We start from the raw sequence: 22720 nt of genomic DNA, 5'->3' as shown, positions 1-22720 counted from the left end.
ACACCTGGAAAGCCAAGGGAGGAATAAACTTAAGAGGGAAGGCGGGACTGCTTCCTTTGCCCGCCCCTCCACTTCCGCGATTGGCTGTGCGGCCTAGGGTTTCCGCCCCACAGGCTTGCGCCTGCGCGAAGAGTCGCACCTGATGGTGGGAGGTGGTAGCTTCCCCTTCCCTTCGGCGGGCGGGAGCGTTAGGTAAGCCCAGCCCAACAGTCCGGCACGCGGGCCTCCCGGGGGTGCAAGCAACCCTGCCAACTGCCCAAATGCCCGCGAGCCTCTGTGCCCCCGGCCCGCCCGTGTGACCCACGGGCTGCTCTGACGCCCCTCCGTCTCTCCTGGTCTCCACACCTGTGCTTTTTGATTATGCCCCTCAGCTCGGTCCCCGCGGCCCGCACTCCGGCCGGCTGAGGTTTGGTCTGAGTCCTAAGCGACCCAGTTCATGGTGGGGCCAGGCGATTCCCGCGAAGTCTCCGGGAGCCGCTCTCAGAACGGCCTTCTCTCACCCTACAATGTCTGCGGAACCGGGCCAGGTGTGACCGCGGACGCCAGGGCTGTAGCCTCCCTAGGGGGCGCCTGATGGGTGTCCTACGCTCGCTCTCCAGGGCTGGTATCTCCAGAGGGGCTAACACTTGACCCACTCTCCTTTGTTTGGTCCTTCGTTCATTCATTCATTCTTTCGTTCATTCATTGACTCAGGAAGCATTTGAGTTGAGGTATTGCTCCATGTGTTACATCCAGATCTGCTCATGCCAGTTGGGATTGTGAGAGTGACCCAGAAAAAAGTGTGCGAAGGGATGTCTGTTGAGACAGTGTGTTGCTGATCTGCTTCCCGCCCCTGAGAATTGGACCTCTGAGAAATTTTTCCTTTTTCCTTCTTGCCATTCATATGCTTCTCGATCCGATCCCTGGTGTGTGTCTTTATTTGAAATGGCTTAGCACGTGGAAGCTTGGGATCTTACACGTGTCCTCTAACCTGTTTTAGCCTATTTCCTTATCAGTAAAATATTTACCTTTGAAAATTATAGTGTGAATTAATGGAGAGCTGTTGGGGTAAGTCATGGGCTTGCCCTTTTGTGCTTGCTAGTGGGCGCCCCCTCTTCTGTGTGTGTATAAAATATACTGGAGTAACCAGAGCTACATAGGGACTATTATTTTTAATAAGATCTTTACTTAACAATTGTGCTATGTATAAGCTCTCTGCTAGGTAATTTATAAAGGTGTGTGTGTGTGTGTGTGTGTGTGTGTGTGTGTGTGTGTGATGTAGAAAGAGTAAATTATTTTCTTCCTTCCATTTGTGTTCTACTTTTTATTGGAATTTAACACCTGTAACAAACATTGTCATTTTGGTATTTCTGGAGCGCTAGGATCCCTTAGTTTAGCATAATGTTTTTTGAACTCTTGATTACACTAGTCACCATTTGAGTATTCAAGTGTGCACTTGGTATCACCTGGCATTTGTTAGAAGATGTGAACTTCTATGATATTGGACAAGGATCCACAATGGTAAAAAATGCCAACAATTTAGCCAAAGTGTATTCATGGAGTTTCTAGAATGCATAGGTTATATTTCCAACAGTGGCAGATCATTACTCCATGCAATTTGTTGTCACCTCTGATTTTGGCAAAAAAAACAAAAACAAAGGAAAAGGAATCACTTACGTAATTGGTCCTAGCACACGACCCTTTTGCAGAAACCAGTCACACATATTTAAGAAATTAGAAAATTTGTCCTTCTTAGGTTCTGAGAGCTGTTTACTATATTAGTCTTCATGAGCATACACGCATATGCATCTTCCTATATTCTGAAACTAATACTTAGAAAATTGACTGGCTCATAATTATTCTTAGGTGTTGTAACATTTAGAACAATGGAAAAAGTCATTATTGCATATGCTCTTCTTAATTTGTTTTTTATTAGACAGCCACTCAAGGAAACACCATGAAAAATACTGATATCAAGAGACTACTGTATACCCATCTTTTATGCATATTCTCAATTATCCTAAGCATCTTCATTCCATCAATCTTCTTGGAGAACTTCTCAATATTGGAAACTCACTTGACGTGGTTGTGCATCTGTTCTGTTTTTGTAACTGCCGTCAACCTAGTATTATATTTAGTGGTGAAACCAAACGCATCCACTAAAAGAAGTTCATTATCATACAAGGTAAGGCTCATTTCTTGATAAGTGATTTTTAGATAGAGGTAGTGGTTGTTTTTTTTATGGAAAAATAAAGCATTATTCCAGTACTCACTTGAGTTATTTACAGTGACTAAAGAGAATGTTGGTTGCTGGAAGGCTGCCCACAGCATTTGATAGATCCTTGTTGGGCATTAATTGTGGAATTAAGGTGTCTTAGTGAATAATATAGCAAATATTTCATAATAATAAGGACTGTTTGTATTGTATTTTAGCAGTCTGTTATTGGTAAAGAGTTCATAAATACTGGTTAACAGCATAGCTCAATGCATACCATAGAAACAGAAATGCTTTTTGACTCTAGTGCTAGTTGGGTGGGTAGAATATTGGCGGGGGGAGTTCTGTTGAGGGCTGTGTACCTGACTGTGCACAAGATGTAATCTGACTTCAGGATACCCAAATCCAAAGAGCATTCAACTGTTCACACATGGGAATAAGTTATGTTTGTAAATAAAATGGAAACATGTACTGTCCTTTAGGCATTCTCTTGAGTCTTTAAATTTCTCTTTTTTTTTTTTTTAAGGTAACCAGATTTTTGAAATGCTGTATCTACTTTCTTATGTCTTGTTTTGTCTTTCATGTAATTTTTGTTCTATATGGAGCACCATTAATAGAGTAAGTCTGAAATTTCTACCTTAAGCCAATTATATTTTAAAATACTTTTTTTGCTAAACAAAGGGCTAATTCTGTTGACGATTAGAGAAAGACTGTGGTGTGTTTTATTATTGGATCAAGAAAGGATACTGACATCATTGCCCTTCCTTAGCAGGAATAACTTAATTCATCAAGTGCTCCTATTACCTAGCCTTCTATTACACAGTTGCATGTGGGGGGTGGGAGGTGGATGAGAAACTATACTATACCAATAAATGTGTGACCCATAGAACCTCTAGTGGGACTTACAATAATGATATGAATAACTTAGGTAGTATTAGCATATCAGTTCTTGGTAAATGTGATTCTTATGTGCTTGAAAAAAGTTTGTTTTCTTAAGAAAAGCCAATAGATTCCGGTATTTGAATACTTAATAAGTTAATGCTTATAGTTTAAAGGTAAAATTTAACTCAATACTTTTTCAAAACTGACCAATTTTAAATTAGCAAAAATTCATGAATATTTCTTACATTAGAATTTGGGAAACTTTAGCAGTGATTAGTGATCATGGTGAAATGATTGATTTATGTATATACACAAATACATAGCTATGTACATAGTTATATATATGCATACATAGTTTGTTATATATACATATTAAGTTAGCAGATAATTCTTTTCAGGAGAAGGGAGGACAAGACCTTTGTAATGGTAAATGGATATTTCTATCTAATCCATTTTAGAGTAGAATGAATGCCTAGAGCAATGGTGTGCAAAGTGTGGTTCTAAACCAGCATCAGCATTTTACTTAAATGGAAGTTCTCAGGCCTCAGCAGGTCAGAAATTCTAGAGGTGTGGTCCTCCAATCTCTTAAGTTTACCCAGTTTTTAAATTGGCTCTGATGTAAGCTAAAGTTGAACCACTGGTTGCAGAGAAAGTTCTAGAGACTATTGAGGAAGAAAGTTAATTATCTGGAAATGAGATTTCTTGCCTTGAACAGAATGGATCATAGGGTTTTCAACACTTCTGCACTCTACAATTAAAGCCAGATATTTGGTAGATTATTTTTTATAGTTTACATTTTTTATACTCATCATTTTGATAGGACTCATGTTACCTTTCAAAGGAAAGTGCAAGAAAATATTATTATATTAAATCCATTTAAGTAACAAAGATTATGTAGGCATATGTGGTGCTTTAATACTTTTTTAAAAATTAATGAAGTTTCTTTTTCCTAGGCTGGTGTTGGAAACATTTTTATTTGCAGTGATCTTGTCTACTTTTACTACTGTACCTTGTTTGTGTTTGTTAGGACCAAACATCAAAGCATGGCTAAGAGTTTTCAGTAGAAACGGGTAAGTTTTAATTTTATGTTTTAGTGATTTGAAAAATATTTTAAGTTAATGTACTTTTCTACTCATGGCGACTAGCTGATTATTTCATGAGTGTTTCTCAGCTCTGTATGGTTCTCGGAAATGCATTAAGGGTCCACTGCAGTTGGGGACTGGAGAGAGAGAAGGAGTTGTATGCACTTAAGGGAGATCCAAGCTGGCAGAACTACAGGCCCCTCCCTCTGCTTTAGTAAGATCAGCTCTGCATTTTTCCATATGGTAGAATTCCACTTAGCCTTTGGTTTGCAAAAGGGTTTCTGCTACCAAAGGTAATCTCTGAAGACCACTCCTCAGGGATAATTTGTCACTGTGATAAAATTACGACAGATAAAATTGCTTCCTTATGTATTCTAATGTAGAATAGGAGTCCGCCATCTAAAAATGTTTAATGTCACAACTGCCATTTCTTGTTTAGCCTCTTTTGTGATATGACATCTGAGTGCAAGTTTTACAGGATTTTACTTCCTTAGCAGCCATATATATTTTCAGCATAACTAAATTAAAATTTTAGCTTCTTGAAAGGCATTGAGATGATTTGTATCAGAAATGGTTGGGGGGGGGGCGGTAAAAAAAAGAAATGGTTGAGTCATAACTAATAAAACTAGAAAGTTTCTTGGTGCCCATAATTTTGTCCTATTTATCACTCAGCAGCAAAAAATCTTGAGCTCTTCTTACTCTGTGCCATGTGGTGCAAGCTCTGTGTGGATTCTTTTTTTGTATATGTGTGTGGATTCTGAAGTGTCAGCCATGATTCTCTCCCTGTCCCTTGTATGTTCACGGGACAAGAATGAAATGAGCAAACATTATTAGGCTAGAATTGTGTGAATCAGACAGTAAGTACTGTAGGAACTCAGGAGTAGGAGACCACTGAAGAATGAGTTGGAGGTGGGATGATCTATGAAGGACTTGGATCAGGAGTATGAGATTTGGGGGGACTGGGGAAAGGGAAAAACACCTCATGCTAAGGGAAGGAATGAAACCATAGAAACTGAAATGAACATGGTATTTTTGTGGCATTTGAGAGGGAACAACCCAGCTAGAGCAGAGGATGCCTGATGGGTATCGAGGCTCCATAAATTACTGACTTTTTGTTTTTGAAATGAATGCTGTTTTTTCCCCCCTTTTGAACCATCTAGTGTTCATAACACCTCTAGAAAACAAAAGTGTAATTATTGAGAACTTTTTCCCATATTGTTACCACAGTATCCCAAATGGCGTTGATTTCTTTTAGCATTTTAGTTTGAAAATTTTAAACAGTGGAAACTGGTTGAAATCTTATTGGTTTTGTTTGGTGATTTATCCAGCTTTGAATTTTGTTTCTGATAATAGTGTATTGGGGGGAGACATCTGATTCCTGCTATAATATGGCATATGCAGTCCTAAAAATCCCTGCACTATGCAAACTTGGGCAATAAGAAACACAAAGAAAGGTGGGAACTTAATAAAAATGGTAGGACGGTTTTATACATGTTAGACATGTTAAGAAATACATAAATATTGTAATAAATGTAGCATTTTTCCTTGGGAAAAACCCTGAAATTTGCTTTTGCAAATAGGTGTGGGAATAGTTGTCTCTTGTAAGTTATTATAACTTTGACCCAGTAATTCTACTTCTAGGATATTATCATAGATATATTGACATACCTGTAAAATATTGACTATAGGTTATTCCTTGCAGCTTTGAAAATAGTCTAAATGTCCTTTAATACGATGGATCACATTTAATTTAATCTACACCATGGAATACTATGCAGTTGTTAAAAAATCAAGTCTTTATTAAAATGCTGTTAAGTGGAAAAGAGCAAGGTGAAGAAATGTGTATAAGAAGCTACCATTTATGTAAAAAGTTTTAGGATGGAATAAATATACCTGTATACCTTTGAAAGAATACATAAAAAACTAATATAGCATCCATTGACTCTGGGGAGGGGATCTGAGAAGCTAGAAGACAAGATAAGGAGACTTTCCACTGACTACCCTTTGGTATCTTTTGAATTTGAACTATATTCATATATTACATAGTCAAAATGAAAATTTTAAATGAGTAGGATTTTGCCAATACTTAACTTCTTTTTAGTAATTGAAAGTTAGATCTGTATCAAGAATCTGTTAGGTTTCTCTGATGCCACCTAACTTTTTGTAGACTACAAAAATATCCTTCTAAAATTTCTAACATACAACCAGATAACAGTTCAGTTGCTAGAAAAATATGACTAAAAATAATCAATTTGTAATATAAAACATTTTCTTTAACATCACACAGGGCATGGCATGAAATAGAAATATGCAAAAATACATTAATAACTTCTAAAGCATTTTCATATATGTTATAGCATTTAATTCCCACAGTAGTTTAGTGAGATACTCCTATTTCACATTTTCTGGATGAAGGTATTGGAAAGCTAACAGGTTAAGTGACTCACCAAAGTCCAATAGCCAGAAAGAGGTAGAGATGGGACTTCAATCCGCATCATCCGATGGTGTAGAAATTTTTAGAAGACTCCACTAGTTGAGGGTCAGAAAACGAGTTCCTACCCTGTCTTCACTACTGGCCAATGATGTTAGACAAGCTATTTAACTTTACAGATCCTCATATATAATATTAGAATAATACAAATTTGTACTTTCCAGGATTATTGTCAGAACTGATGAAACGATGAGTGAAATCAAATAGTAAGTGCTCAAGAAATGTTTGCCCAGTGGATTTACAAATGTCAGGGAGCATTTTTATAACTCAAACTTCCAGTTTGTTTGTCTTAGTAGCTCTTCCTGGTTCAGGTAACAGACCCAGGAGTGCAACCATGGAGAAGGAGGAACAGTTTTTCAGTTCATTGAATGTAAAATTAATTTGAACTTTTTCATAAGAGGGGAACGTAAGTCTTCCTGTCTCCATCATACATTAGTGATAGTTCACCTTTTCCCCTAGCACTTTCATTACACTTCAAGAATTTAGAATAAAAAGCATGTCAAATTTTGAATGACTTAGGAAATAATTAACTCGATAGGTTAACTTATTTAATGTTAGAGTTGGCCTTCTTAAATGTTCACTGTTAAGCAAAAATCTTTTTAAAATTCAAAGATCTGGCTCTTCAGTGAAAATATGAAATACCCACACACAAAAAATTACTTTTGTGTTATTTTGAAATTGTTCTATTACACAGTTCACATTACTTAGGTTAAGAAACAACTTTAATTTCAAAGAATTCTATTGCTATTTAAAGAGGTTACACAAAACATATGAATATGTTTTTTCCTACCCAATAATTATTTACAGAAATTAAAGTTCAGATTTGAAGTTCTTACGCTGTAGTTCTAATTAATTAAAAGTATTTAAAATACCTTAATGTGTATAAGATGTTACCTTTTATGTAAAAAGTTTGAATTGAAGATTTTAGAGCTTAAAATATTTTTATTATTCATCCTGTGTTTTAGTGTATAAAACATGGTAGAGTTTTTGTTTTGTTTGTGTAAAGCTGGCCCTTTTAGTAAATATGATCATTTAGATGTTCAGCATGAATAGGCCAATTTTGAATTGGGTTTGACATCTCACTCAGTATTGAATCAATATAAATATTTTATACTACTTTTAAGTGAAATAAGTATTGCATCCTAATTTTTAATGTTACTTATTTGCATGTTTAAATTAAGTAGATGATATCAGTTGACTGACAAACACAAAAGTTTTAATTGTGAGAATTGTGTTGGAATTATATCCCAAGAGTAAAGGACCTTGGGATATTATCAAGATTTAATACATAATTAAATGACACTATTTTAACAAGACTTTCCCTTAAAGTAAATGCAAAGTTATTCCAGATTTTTAAAAAAATGTTGTTTTAAAGAGACTTAAAGGTAGAAAAGTCATTTGGTTTCTTAAAACGTTCTACCAACTTTTTGGTGTGCTTATTACTGAAAAAAATGTACTCAATTTGTACTACTTTAATTCAGTTTGTTGCCTTTGTATTATAGTTATTGGGGTTTTTTTTTTTTTCATTTGTAGACTTTCTTCTAAAGGAAAATAATAATCTAACTATCTTAAACCTATATTTGTCATTGAAGTTTACTTTTTGACTTACTAGTTCTTTTATGTTGTTAGGTAAATGTTTAAGTGAGAATCTCATCACCTTTGGTGAAGTGAAAAAATTGAATTTCTGCATAGGTGCCTGAATCTGTAGTTATCTTGCCAAGGTAAAGACAGTTAGTAGGACCTATTTGTAGACAAAAACAACAAGCCTCTTTCTCTCATCTTTGTATTGAAGTGGATTTTATGTTGGAAAAGCCACTGTGGACATTAAGAGTGAAAAGGTATGAATGATGAAAAATGTATACATATTAAAAAATAGGCAGTTTCACCTTAATGTGGACACAGAAATTTAGTGGCTAAGAGGGATTGGTTTTACTACTCATTCAGTGGCTAAGGGGAAAGTTTGCATAAGAATTCTATAAAATATTTTTAGCCACTAGGAAGAGTTGTGTGGTGTCTCTTTTTAAAATGAAGAGTGAACGGTTAAAAAGATCAACTCCATCTAAACAAGCTCTGTTTTGATGACAGTCTGTCCAGCCACAGTGTTTAATGTGAACTACCTCAGGTACCTGATACAGTATTTGGCATTCAAAATATTCTATTTACTTCAATTAATATTTGGTATAATGAATTTCAGTGGAGTCAGTGTGGCCAGTTACTTGGAGCTCATTGTCATGAAAATTGATCTGTAACATTGCTCATTATTTACTGAACAGTGAACCATTTATTCTAATTATCAGCCTTATTGATTATGTGTATACACATTTCTTAATTATGAAAAAATTAGCCAATAACCATAGAATTTAGATGACTTTATTATGGAAACTTATAAAATAAGAATAAACCAATGTTAATATTGCTATAAATTAGTTAATAGGAAGGAATTTATTTTTATCTTAATTGTTTATTACAAGAAACACATATTGTAAAATTTTAAATAATGGAAATAATGGAAATGGAAAGTTAAAGATCCTGGTAATCCTATCAAAGAAGCAGCTATTACTAACATTTTACATATTCTAATTTTATCTATGCATATAACATATGTAATTTAAAATGGCTACACTAGTCACTGCTCTTATAACTTGCTTTTTTCATTTATTAGACATGTCTTTCATTATATGTGTGTATAAACTACATCTTCTTGCATAGTATTCTTACTTAGTATATCTTAACCTATAAGCAGTGGAAAACTTCAGCTTATATTGTTGTAAACAATAAGGAAACTGATTATGTCACATAGCAGGTTGTGTGGTTCTAGATACCAGATAGTCAAGGTATGGCTGTGCTTCTCACTGACACTCTGGTTCTCATCCTTGGGCTGGTAGTGAGATGGTAGCAGCTCTCATCCTTGAGTTTTCCTAAACTAATCATTGGGAAGGAGAATGGGATTGCCATTATTTAATTATTCTAATCATCAGGGATGAGATGTATGTTGGGCAGTTAATCATTATTGTAAGTATTACATCAAGTTTCTATAACTAGTTTGCTATTGAGATTATTACCACATTTTTAGGATATTGTTATGAACATCTTTGTACTATTTAATTTTGTATACTTGTGCAAGCGTTTCTGTAGACTAGATTTCTGGAATAGAATTCCTAGATCAAAAGAAGTTGATAGAGCCCGGCTGGCATAGCTCAGTGGTTGAGCATCAATCTATGAACCAGGAGGTCATGGTTCAATTCCTGGTCAGGCCACATGCCCAGATTGCGGGCTGGATCCCCAGTGTGGGGCATGCAGGAGGTGGCCAATCGATGATTCACTCTCACCATTGATGTTTCTTTCTTTTTTCTTTTTTTAAAATATATTTTTATTGATTTTTTACAGAGAGGAAGGGAGAGGGACAGAGAGCTAGAAACATTGATGAGAGAGAAACATTGATCAGCTGCCTCCTGCACACCTCCTACTGGGGATGTGCCCACAACCAAGGTACATGCCCTTGACCAGAATCGAACCTGGGACCTTTCAGTCCACAGGCCAACACTCTATCCACTGAGCCAAACCAGATAGGGCTCATCATTGATGTTTCTATCTCTCCCTTTGCCTTCTTCTCTCTGAAATAAATGAAAAAATATTTTTTTAAAATGAAGAAATTGATAGACACTGCCAAACTAAAGTTCTGATGTGAAGAATAGGTATATACCTATTTATCCTATATAATAAAAGCCTAATATGCTAAGTGTCTGGTCCTCCAGTCATCCGTTCAACCAATCAAAGGGTAATATGCTAATGACATGCTAAAGCCACTCAACTGCTCGCTATGATGTGCACTGACCACCAGGGGGCAGATAGTCGACCGGTTGACCAGTCGCTATGACATGCACTGACCACCAGGGGGCAGACAGTCGACCAGTCACTATGATGTGCACTGACCACCAGGAGGTAGACGCTCTGACCGGTAGGTTAGCTTGCTGCTGGGGATCAGGACTGAGCGAGATGGGCCGGACATGCCCTAGAGCCCTCCCACGGTCCCTCCCTGGCTGGCCAACCTCCCACATCTCTCCCTGGCCCCGATTGTGCACCAGTAGGGTCCCTCGGCCTGGCCTGTGCCCTCTCGCAATCCGGGACCCCTTGGGGGGTGTCGGAGAGCGGGCCTGATCTCGCAGGTCAGGCCAAGGGACCTCACTAGTGCATGAATTCGGGTACCGGGCCCCTAGTGTATATATAAGTATATATACAAATATGGGCATTTTCTAGATGAAGGTATTGGAGAGTATACACATGCATACTTACACACACATAAGAGTAATGGTTTCACTGAATCCCCATTAAGACTGTTTACTTTTTTTTTTTAATTCTCACCCAAGGATATGTTTATTGATTTTAGATTGGGGAAGGGGAGGAGACAGAGAGAAACATCGATTCGTTGCCTCCCATATACACCCTGACTGGGGATCAAACCCACAACCTAGGTATGTGCCCTGACAGGGAATTGAACCCACGACCTTTTGGTGTATGGGATGATGCTCCAACCAACTGAGCCACCCGCCAGGGCAGGGCTATTTACTTCTATCAATCTACTGGGGCTGCTGCATAGTGGGCTCTGCCAAGGGGCCTTTGCCGAGGCAGCAGACGGGGCTACAGTAGCTCCATTGGATTTCTAATGGGATGTATAAGCCCCAGTCAAAAATTTTTTTAAATTTGACTTATGGAATCATCATTTATTAAATTTCAGCTGAATATTACTGATTAAACTGTAGATAGCATTTCCCTGCCCTCATTCTCTCCTCCATGTTACAGAAAACTGGATAGAAAATAACATACAATCCTCAGAATGCAGCTTCGAGACAGGAAAAATTGGTACCAGTTAAGATGGAATAACAGCTTCAAAGATAATTCACTCATTGTATCTGAGCAAATAGATGGTGTGGTAGCCTGCCCATGTGAAGTGTGAGCAAAATGAAAAAAATGGCATGGCAACCCTAAAAACACACTATAGGAAAAGAAGAAAAAGGCATGCAGAAGACAAAGAATCCAGCTTAGAAGAAAATACTACCCACAGAACAAAAACAAACCAAAGTGTGTGTGTGTGTGTGTGTGTGTATATATATACACACCACATAGTTTACCATAGAAAAATGTCATTAAGGATATGAATTAAATTAAATAAGAGCTCAAAGATGAGATAACGAAACAAAATGAGATGGAGAAGATTCCAAATTAATGAAATAAATTGAGAATCCAAACCACACTATTAATCATAAGTTAGAAACAGACAAATTAGAAAATCAAGTTCCAGCATGGAGAAAAGATTTGAGCTAATCAAAATAAATGAGAGGTGGAGAGAGGGTTTGGAAGAATAAACCAGTTCAAGAAGAAATAATAAATAGGGAACAAAGGAAATAAACTTAAGGTGAGTTAGTGCACCTAAAATGTACTAGTAAAAAAAAAATAATTCAAAGAAAAGGTAGAAGACAGTTTTCCCAAATGAAGGAATTATTCAGTTTGTATATTAAGAGGTTCACTATATCAAGAAAATAATTGAATGAATTGGGATTACGGAATAGAATATATTTATTCATTAATATATTTATAAAAAATTAATATAAGCAATAGGAATTAATACAGTGGGATCTGGGCTGAAAAAGCAAGTCTTTAAGTAAAAGAAAATTTCAAGACCTGAGATTGTGGATTAAGAAGGCCCATGTATTTCCAGCATAATGTATGAGAAGACAGCCACTTTAAGACACATTATTGTGAAATTTTAGATAACTAGTAATAGATGATTCTAAAAGGTCCCAGAAGGGGGTAGTGAGGAAAACATGTTCCCCAGAGAAGACTAAGAGCCAGAAGGACACTGAACTTCTCAGGTGGGAATCAAAACAATGGAGCAATGCCTTCAAAATTCTGAGGCAAATGATTTCCAACAATTATAGTCAAATCATTTTCAGACGTAAAACATCTCTAAAATCTATTTTCCATGGACCCTTTCTCAGGAATCTATTGAAGGAGATACTTTAAAAAAAGGAAAATAGGAAGAGGAAGTGTTGGAATCTAGAAAACAGGAGACTCAAAATCACTGAGAAGCAAAGGGAATTTACAAGGATGGTGTAGCAGTTGCTTCTGAGGAAAGGAACCAATAGTGATAAGGGCAGGAGGAAGACTTAGATTTCACCGCAAATGCACTCTCATTTTGTCTGACTTATACTGTGTGCATGTGTTAGCTTTTCAACTGAAAAATGCTTTCTTCTTGCCGATTGTTAATAGTTCATGGTAAATATATGTCAATTTGAGGTGCCTATTTTAAATGAACAGTATGTATGTATAGTGTTAACTTGTGCTTCAAGTTTGTTTGTTAGATTCTACAGCAGCTAAGATATATACCACCAACAATTTACATGTTTATGTTTTACAGAGTTACATCCATTTGGGAGAATAGTCTCCAGATCACCACAATTTCTAGTTTTCTAGGAACATGGCTTGGAGCCTTTCCTATTCCACTCGATTGGGAAAGGCCATGGCAGGTTGGTTTTAGCTACTTAAAACTAAAAGATAAATGTTTTTACAACAATAAAACTGATGATGCTAACATATTTTATTTATTTATGTAAATTGTTTTGTTCAATTAAGTAGCAATGACAGTTCTATCTTCCAGCACTGGTGTTTTTTCCCCCCTACATATATAGGTGAATAAACAAGCTTAGTTTTTAAAAAAATAAGCTAGAAGTTGCAGGAATTCCCTATTTTTAACCTTGATATTCATTGCCTTTGTGGCCTTAGAGTCATATTGTTGTTAATGTGATTGATGGCCAAATTATGTTGATCTTGAAATATTTTTTAAAAGCATGTAGCAAAGTGGGTTTTTAAAAGGGGTGCATGATATAGATGGAAGCTCATTAACATCAGGTTTTTCGTTTACTATCCCAATAGGATTTGGCTAAATAAGCCAAGCACTATGAGATAAGTGTTCTTTTTATCCCCATTTTACAGATGAGGAAACGGTACCAAGGGGATATGTAATATTTTAAAGTTCACTGAGCTAGTAATGCATATATCATTATTTAATTTTTAATGGCTTAGTAGTATGCCATTATATAGTTATTCTAAAATTTATTTAACAAACTCACTATTGATCATTTAGGTTATTGCCAATATTTTACTATTATAAACAGTGTTATCATAAACATCTTTGACTCTATCTTCACCGATTTTCCCAATTATATTCTTAAGATAATTTCCCCTAAATGGAATTGTGCTTTTAAAAATATATTTTTTCTTTTTCTAACATGAAGAAAGTTTTTTTTCTGATTACAGAGACTGTATATATACTGTATTTAGAAAATTTAAGAAACATTAATAGTTACAAAGAAAGATTACAAAGAAAAATTATAGTTACAAAGAAAAATTATCCAATATCCAGCCACTTAGATGCCTTTAAACTTTGGACTTTAATGCTACTATCTCCAAAATGGAATTAAACCAGATAATCACATCTCTTCTGAGCATACTTATTTCTTAAAAAGCAAAATTAATTGAGATTGTCTTTAAAACAATTTAAAGTTATTTTAAAAACATTTGTACTTATTCCCATCAGATATCAGATAAATGAAGCATTGTTATATTTTAAAATCCTTTTTGTTTTCTCTGGTTTTATTAGGTTAAAAATTTCATATTTGGGAAACATATATTCATTTTCCACAATCAGAGATGCCACAGATAATTTTTTCATAAATTGAAGCTAGGGGTCATAAGGATTATAACTAAGTGAATTACTACAAATAATGCTAGAGTGAGGGATGAAATTAGATTATGGATTTAATTGTTGATGAGTAGCCTGTTTTTAGGTTACTTGGTATTTCGTTATCAAAGGTATTAAGCAGTGTTTTAGATAGACCAAAATAAAATACTAATTTATATGAATATGCCACATTCCAAACATGGATAAAAAAAAACTGTAATACTTAACTGACAGAAAATGGTTTTGTTTGTTTGTTTTTTAATCCTCACCAGAGGATGTTTTTCCATTGATTTTAGAGAGAGTGGAAGAGAGAGGGAGAGATAGAAAGAAACATTGATGTGAGAGAAACACATTGATTGGTTGCCTCCTGCACACGCCCTGAACAGGGCCTGGGCTGCGGAGGAGCCTGCAACTGAGGTACATGCCCTTGACTGGACTTGAACCCAGGACCCCTTGGTCCACAAGCCTACGACACTCTATCCACTGAGCAAAACTGGCCAGGGCTAGAAAATGGTTTTAGATTTAAAAGGTGGGTTCATTGTAAGGCAGTCTTGTTGAAAGTGCTCTGCTCGCAGGACTTTCAATGTGAGAGAGAATAGTGCTGGCCAAATTAACTCATTTGTGTGATCTTAGCAAGAACCATTTAGCATCACTTTGACAAAAAGTCCCAGACTGGAGACTACACATCTCACCACAGACAGCTGTTCTCAGGTATGTACTGTTAGGCATAGGAGAGTGGTAGAGTATACACGGATCAGAGCAGATTTACAACTAGAGAAATATGTCCACATGGGTAGATCATCTGTATGTACTCCTACATCAGACAATAGCATTTGCTTTAGGAACATCTGGAAAAACATCACAATCAAATTCAGAGGAAAATATAAATGGTCATTTAAAACCAGTAGAAGTGTTACCAGGCTTTGAAAGATAGTGTCATGCAAATGCAAATTTGTGATAAGCACAATAAATAAAAACATTAAAAAACAGCTTGTGAGAAATTTAGAACTGGCTGCCTGGGTTTAATCTTCCTTTTTTATCTGAAAGAGCTAGTAATCCTATTGGTTGTTGCTTTGTTCTAAGTGTTCTAGGTTCTCTGATCTGCAGATAGGGTGGTTTCCCCATGATATCTGTGATGACATATATCTCTCCAAAAATTATAATTATACTAGAGGCCCGATGCACGAAGATTCGTGCAAGAATGGGCCTTCCCCTGGCTGCCGGCACCGCCTTCACTCCGGCCCAGAGCCACCTTTCTGCCTTTGCTCTGGCCCAGAGCCGCCTTTCCACCTTCCCACGCTGCCCAGAGGCCCGGAGCGGCTGGGGCATCTTTTTTTGGTTAATTTGCATACTCACTCCTGATTGGTTGGTGGGTGTCGTGAAGGTACAGTCAGTTTTCATCTTTCTCTTTTATTAGTGTAGATTGTGGCACATATTTTTAAAATTTTATTTTAAAATATCCTGAATTAAATAATCTTACTTTGTATCTTGGTTTATAGTAGAGGCTCAATAGTTATGAATGAATGGAGTCATTCATATGAGACTCTTAAGAATGACAGATGTCTCCCATTGATTGGTGTAGAACCAATTTCTGTACTTACACTCTTAAACTTATAAAATGACAACTAGGAGCAGGAATTCCCCCCGCCCCTTTTTTTAAGGGGGGGGGGGGTGTGCATCTATAATAATAAAAGGGTAATATACTAATTAGACCAGACGTCCTTCTGGACATCATTCCAGACGTCCTTCTGGATGAAGCCGGGGCTGGAGGGAAGCCCGGATCCTGGGTGCTAGAGGGAAGCCGCTACTGGCAGCCGGGGGAAGGAAGGCCTACTCTTGCACGAATTTCGTGCATCGGGTCTCTAGTATAGTAATACAATGAATGAAGTGTGTTCTCTTGTAAACTTTATACTCTCCAGACATTTCATGTAAAGAATAGCATGTATTAAAAATTATAATATTGCAAAGGCAAGGGGATAGTTCCTACAGCAGGGTACTAACACTGCTCATGAACAAATTTATTCTAAACTGCTGGTTCTAATTATTACCTAGCAGTGTCATTTACCTAAGAAATACTTATATTATTGATCACATAAGTTTAATTTTTTCAAGTTAGGACATGTGATATACAAAATTATACCAATGCATGGTACTTTACAACTTTGATGACAGTTTTAAAATACTATTTTATTAAATACAATAGCCCCATGCTTTAAGTACAAGAGGTGCTGTTATTCCTGCCTTGCACATTGAGAAACTGAGGCTCAGGTGTTCAGTGACCTGGTCGGGGTTATACAGACAATAAGTGGCTGACCTGGCACTGCAGACTCAGAACTTTCTCAGCCCACTGTCCCACGTTCCTTCCCAGAAAAGCAAAGTAAAATAGGAAGTATTTTTTAAAGTAGCCTAATGTTTTTGTGTAATTATTTCAAAACTTTCTGTTGAGTATTTATAACTAGTTTCAACAAAAATCATAATTATATAATCATAATTGCCTAATAAATACGATCATCACTTTAGAAAATCTGCAGCTTATACCCTGCCAGTCAGTGACATATCAAACTAGCTGTTACATTGAGTATCAGAAAGTGTGGGTTATCACTTTATTGACATTACAAAGTTAAACATCTATTTGTACTTAATATATACTAAAGGGACCTATATAATATTGTGCATTTTATAGTTAGGTAAAATGTATTAAAATTGTTTACTCTCAAATCACAGAACAGACAAATGCCATCTACACCACTGAAAATGATCCTTAAAATGAGGAAACCAAAAATGTAAAGGGTCATCATATTTCTTTGGCCAACTAGAACAGTTAGTAAAAATACTTGTTAGAGTGATGGGACTCTTAACCAGGAGTCCATAGATGGGCTTCAGAGGCCTGTGAACCCCTGGAATTATAGGCACTTTGTATATATGTGATATATCTGGATAGTGTTTGACAAAGAAGCATGAATTCTGTTAGATGTCATTTTTAAAATTTATTTTTAAAGTACTTAAAATTTAGGCAGGACTTTGTTTTTTAAATAGGAGCAGCTTTAGAAATCTTAGCTGTAGAGATTTGGGGAATGACAATTTTCTGTATTGTAAAAACGTATACAGGGTGGGGCAAAAGTAGGTTTACAGTTGTGAGTTCGTGCAAATTTATTCTTATGTTATTATTTATCATTATTGTATTATTTACATACAAACAATTGTAAACCTACTTGTGCCCCATCCTGTATGTACCCATTAGGAATATGAATTAAAAGATTATCATCAAGTATAGCTCACATGTATTAGTCACTGGTACTGTGTGCCAGATACTGTTACAGGTATGGCTGTAAATTCCGTATAGTGCCTTCTCTCATTTAGTCATTCAGCAACCCCAGGAGGTGAGTTTTGTGATGATCCTCATTTTGCAGATGAGAAACCAAGGCACATAATAACGATTAGGTGACTTGCCCAGAGTCACATGTTGAACAAGTGGCAGAGTTGATACTCATTCAGTCTAATACAAAAACCAGTGTTCTTAATCCCTATTCTGTACTACTCAGAACATGCTTTGAAAAATATCAAATAAGCCCTGGTGGTGTGGCTAATTCGTTGGGGTGTCGTCCTGTACACTGAAATGGTTGTGGGTTCGATTTCCAGTCAGGGCACATACGCAGGTTGCAGGTTCAATCCCTGGTCAGGCCGAGTGCGGGAGGCAACTGATCGATGTCTCTCTCTCTCCCTAAAAGAAAAAAATCAATTAAAAAAAATCAAACACTACATAGATATATTAACACATTTCGCTTTCCTAAAATGTAAGCAGAGTTCTACAGTAATGTCTGAGCAGAGAGAGCAGTGTGGTCTTCAGGTGGGAATAAGCTTGTGTAACTTTGAAGCTCCTTTCAACCAGAAATATATCAGTTTTTAAGAGAAAACACAAAGTTATAACTGTTATTTGTTAATAATTTTTTTATATTATAAGGATGAAATTTCCAGATGCCATTTACCCAGAACCTATACTATTAGGCCATTGTTAAAGCTGATTATTTTAAGAGAACACTGACCTTTTTTAAGTGGTGAAAAATATGAATTATTTGGTATAGAAGATAATAGTACACTAAGTAAGATACTTCACATGATGTAACTGTTCATTTTTTAAATGTTTTTATGCTTGTTTTTCCTTTATTTTTATTTTTTTCCATCACCATTGATCCCCCTTAAACCCTCTTCCACCTCTACCCACCCCATTCCCTCCCCTGCAACGTTAATTTTAATAATTTTACCTACGTGCATTGTATTATCTTTGTTATGCAACAGGGGGCTTTTCTTCTATTTCATGATTTAAAATTTTTTTTTAAACTTATAAAAATTGGATAAAAAGATGACCATTGTTTTGGTGGCAAAGACTTGTGAATGACTTCCTTTACATGGATGTCTCTGAGTTTTCTATTTTCCTTAAACAAAACAATATAATTATACATAGCCATCTCAGATTACTACAATTTGGAGAAATATTTGTAGCAATGCAGTTGAATCATCTGTTCAGTAGATGACCATGCGTTGTTGTTTTTGGTCCTTTTAGGCATGAAGAATGTTAAATAGAAACATCTCTATATGTGAGACAAGTAAATAGTTTTAAATATAAATTTCAAGATCTAGTTATGAAATACATGATTAAGATAGGATTACTTGACAGGTTAATATAAATTCTGTTGCCATAGTATAGGTTTACATTTTTAAAAAATAATTGTAAAAAGGTTAATAAGAAATTGCTTGAGAAAAAAGACATTATTAGTGGGCAACTTCTCCCAACTCCCTTCAACTACTCCGTTTACCATTCCCTATCTTGGTCTACAAAAATCAGGGAAGTTACCGTTGTATAAAGAAATTCTCTTTAAAAAAATGACCATGTTACAATTAAGGACCACTCAAGAAAGCCTGATCCATCACTAGGAAACAATCTCACAGTCAGTCCAACATTTTAATTTGCTGAAGGCATGGATTTCTTGAGACATTTAATAAATGTTCAAGAAGCTTTGCCCCCTCATTAGACAAAACTTTTTAACCGACATTTATTTCATTTCTGGCATTCCACCGGAGGTGATGTACAGCAACTGCTTAAAGAATGTGTGTGCGAATGTCTGTATGTGTTTAGAAACAAAGAGCCACACTGAAATTACAAAGTGATTAAAATAGAATTTAGTAACCCAAATTGGAATTTGGCTGGAATTCCCAAGGGATTATATTTCTCCCTATTCTTGGACAGCATGCTTTTTAACAAAGTGCAGATGCTTACACTTGGCCAATGATGAATAGACTCACAGCATGAGAAACAGACGAAAGAGTATTATTCCAAATGTTTACACAGGGTGTTAAATTAAAACTACTAAGGTAAGAAGTTCAATGCTTTACATATTTAGTAAACTATGCATGTTATTTTATTTGCAACCCCATGTGTTAAGATGGGACACTGTTAAATTAACAATCACTTAAAAAGCAACAACCAACAAACCAGTATATAATTTGGTACTTAAAATTAATAATTAAAAATCAAATGGAAGCAATGTCTAAAGTAACTAAGATAATTCACAATAAAAACCATAATTCAGGCTCTGCTTATAGAAATATGGTAATTCGAAATCGGCTAACCTAAAATATACCTTTAGAGATAGAATGAGGGATAAGTTAGCAAAGTGTTAAATAAGATTTCAGGGAGCCACTAAAATTACTTTTAAGAACATCAGAACTGATTATATATAAAAAATATTAACTAAGTTTAAGTTCTTTCATACGTGATCTTATTTGAAGCAGTGTATTTGCACTCACTAATAAAATTCAAGTCACTAAGATTTTTGAAATATTTTATTTCCCAGATATTTCATTTCTTTGAATTAGTTGTTCAGTGACTAGTCTCAATTTCTATGAAGACCTAATGAAGATGTGTTTCTGGAAAGAAGGCAATTTTCTACAATCTGAAAACAAATGACTAGAAAACAAATCTTTGGTTTTTAGGTAAAGTGGCAGGAAGGATTTTGCAAAAAGAAATAATCAAGAACCAAAGAAATGAAAAGGCTCTTAATAAGCAATGGGAAACTCCAAACCCCATCAAGGTCAATAGAGTACCTAAGGCACCTCAGGTTCGGATGATACAATCATCTTTGCTTTAAGTTCTAATAATCTATGCACAGGATTGTACCACCTTAAGAATGTGAAGCTGAAAATAAAAATAATGTGAAGCTGAAAAGGTAATGGCCAACCATTATAATTGTGAAGAAGAAGAGAATCATAAGAGTTGATAAAAGTGAGTGACATTGGAGATCATCTGTTCTACGTCCATATTTATAGATGAGAAAACTGAGGCCCATTCATGAAACAGGTGATAACAGAACTGTGTTTCCAGATTCCTAAGTCTCCTTCTCTTAGGGTAGGACAAATTCTAGATTTTAACTTTCATTGGCTAGTAAAACAAAACCAAGTGTGAAGAATTCCAGAGATGTGAATTTGAGAAAAAAAAATTCCTATCAAATCCCCAAAGACAGTTGGAAATGCATAATACTTTACTGTCTTAATTCCTTTATACCATGTGTTGGACAACTTAGATAATATACTAATTGATTTATACAATTCCTTTCAGTTCTATCTAAAACCAGCAAACCAAAAGTGAATGAGAACATTACATGAGATTCCTTTTAAGCATACATAAGACCATGGTCCTTAATGTGAACTACCGCTTCGTGGGAGAAAGACATGCACTGTCCAGCTCTGAGAGAAAGCTCCTGACTAGTTACCCAGTAGACTCTCCACTCTTCAATGTGGAAGATGATGCTTATGTTTTTAAAAAATCTACAAAGCTCACAGACAAGCCAGTGCATCCTAGATTTGTGACTGATATGAGTATTTAAGGCTGTCGTTTTCAAGTATAGAAGTTTAATGTTCCATTAACCAATCTATGCAATAGACATAGCTATAAGCTCAAGTCATGGAAATTAACAGGAGCCTACCAAAGACATAAAATCATAATTTAGGCAACGGCAAGTTTAAATGTAGAAAAGGCTGGGGGGAAATGCATGGATGAGATTATGCCTTTCTGAACTGCATTGGTTTGTTCACACTGAAACTCTGTCTAACTCTGTTGTCTGTTGCATGGTATGTGGAATAAGGCAGATCCACAGCAGGAACTTAAATAGGTAACAGATGGTCACCTCTAACACAGTTCTATAGCCTGTTCCCCCAGGTTAGAAGTGGCTCAAGCATGCCAAATAAGCTTCACAGATAGCATGAAGAAGTTTTTAAAAACAGGGCCTTTCACCTAGGGACCAACATGTACTGTTTGTAGATGGAATAAGTGAACATTATTTACTTCTGGCTTGGTGTAATATTGTGAAATGTAATGTGGCTGGAACAGAATGGGTTCTGGAAGCCGGTATTTTGTTTAACTTACACTCTGGGCGTTTGACTTAAGTTGTAGTTCTGTAACTTCTACTGGGGTTCCAATATCTACCTGAAAGGTAACATCAGTTTTATAATGGAAGCAATTGCTTTGTTATAAATTGCATGTAACATGCTTGAATTCTAGGTCATTTCTCCTTAACACAATTTAAAGTTTCGTATCGTTTGGTCATCATACACTCTTCTCATTTCATTTGATATACAAGTCAATGTGGAAATTCACAAACAAAATTACCAACTTCAGAGAGCTAAATTGAGTCCAAGATTATGGCAAAGTCTGACCCAAAATTTTAATTTGTAATTTTAGCATGTGTCTCATGCAGTTTGGGAGTATCAAACTAAATCTACAGTCGCCAAAAGCCTTGTTACAGTTGAATGCACATTAACTAAAACACGTACATTTTTTAGTGTTCGTGATAAATGCAGTTATGACCTTATTACACTTTTGGCATTCTTTAAGAAAGCACAATAAGCTTTAATATAGAAATATTTAGGTTACACTTAACTTGTGCTCAAGTAATAATAAAACATTTGTTCTCTTTTGACCTCATAACATTCTCTCCTCAGGTGTGGCCCATCTCCTGCACGCTTGGAGCGACCTTTGGCTACGTGGCTGGCCTCGTTATTTCACCACTCTGGATATACTGGAATAGAAAGCAACTTACATACAAGAACAATTAATTGGAACAAAGGAAGATTTTTTTGTGTGTGCAGATTCCATAAAGACTGTGCAGAAATGTATATGGTCTAAGCCAGGCAGTCCCATTTACAGCACTGTTTTTTTATGATGTGATTGTAGCTTTTTAAACTATGAAACCCCTGAGAGATTGTACCTTCTAGTTGAAATAAAGTATTTATAATAGATTGTGGCTTCAGATGCTGTTTGCTGCTTCTTGGACCTTTAA

The 22720-nt window shown here is 35.9% G+C and overlaps 1 protein-coding gene across 3 annotated transcripts; it reads left to right on the top strand.

Annotated features, from left to right (window-relative positions):
• The first annotated feature begins 4 nt into the window (after positions 1 to 4).
• On the top strand, positions 5 to 22575 carry PIGF (phosphatidylinositol glycan anchor biosynthesis class F). Of its 3 annotated transcripts, XM_079791705.1 has the most exons (8): positions 5 to 192; positions 1916 to 2164; positions 2721 to 2812; positions 4030 to 4146; positions 6814 to 6855; positions 8442 to 8487; positions 13065 to 13173; positions 22383 to 22511. In XM_079791705.1, the coding sequence occupies exons 2-7, from the start codon at positions 1937 to 1939 to the stop codon at positions 13086 to 13088; spliced, it is 549 nt and encodes a 182-aa protein (XP_079647831.1). In that variant the 5' UTR covers positions 5 to 192; positions 1916 to 1936; the 3' UTR covers positions 13089 to 13173; positions 22383 to 22511. The 3 variants fall into 3 exon arrangements, with proteins under 3 accessions (XP_079647831.1, XP_079647829.1, XP_079647830.1); XM_079791703.1 differs by lacking the exons at positions 6814 to 6855; positions 8442 to 8487 and having other exon boundaries at positions 22383 to 22575; XM_079791704.1 differs by lacking the exons at positions 6814 to 6855; positions 8442 to 8487; positions 13065 to 13173 and having other exon boundaries at positions 22383 to 22575.
• Positions 22576 to 22720: the final 145 nt, after the last annotated feature.

This window comes from Cnephaeus nilssonii, assembly GCF_951640355.1.
Source record: "Cnephaeus nilssonii genome assembly, chromosome: 15".
In the NCBI taxonomy this organism is placed as follows: domain Eukaryota; kingdom Metazoa; phylum Chordata; class Mammalia; order Chiroptera; family Vespertilionidae; genus Cnephaeus; species Cnephaeus nilssonii.
The sequence above is the reverse complement of the archived record's forward strand: the minus strand, read 5'-3'. Positions and strand labels throughout refer to the sequence as shown.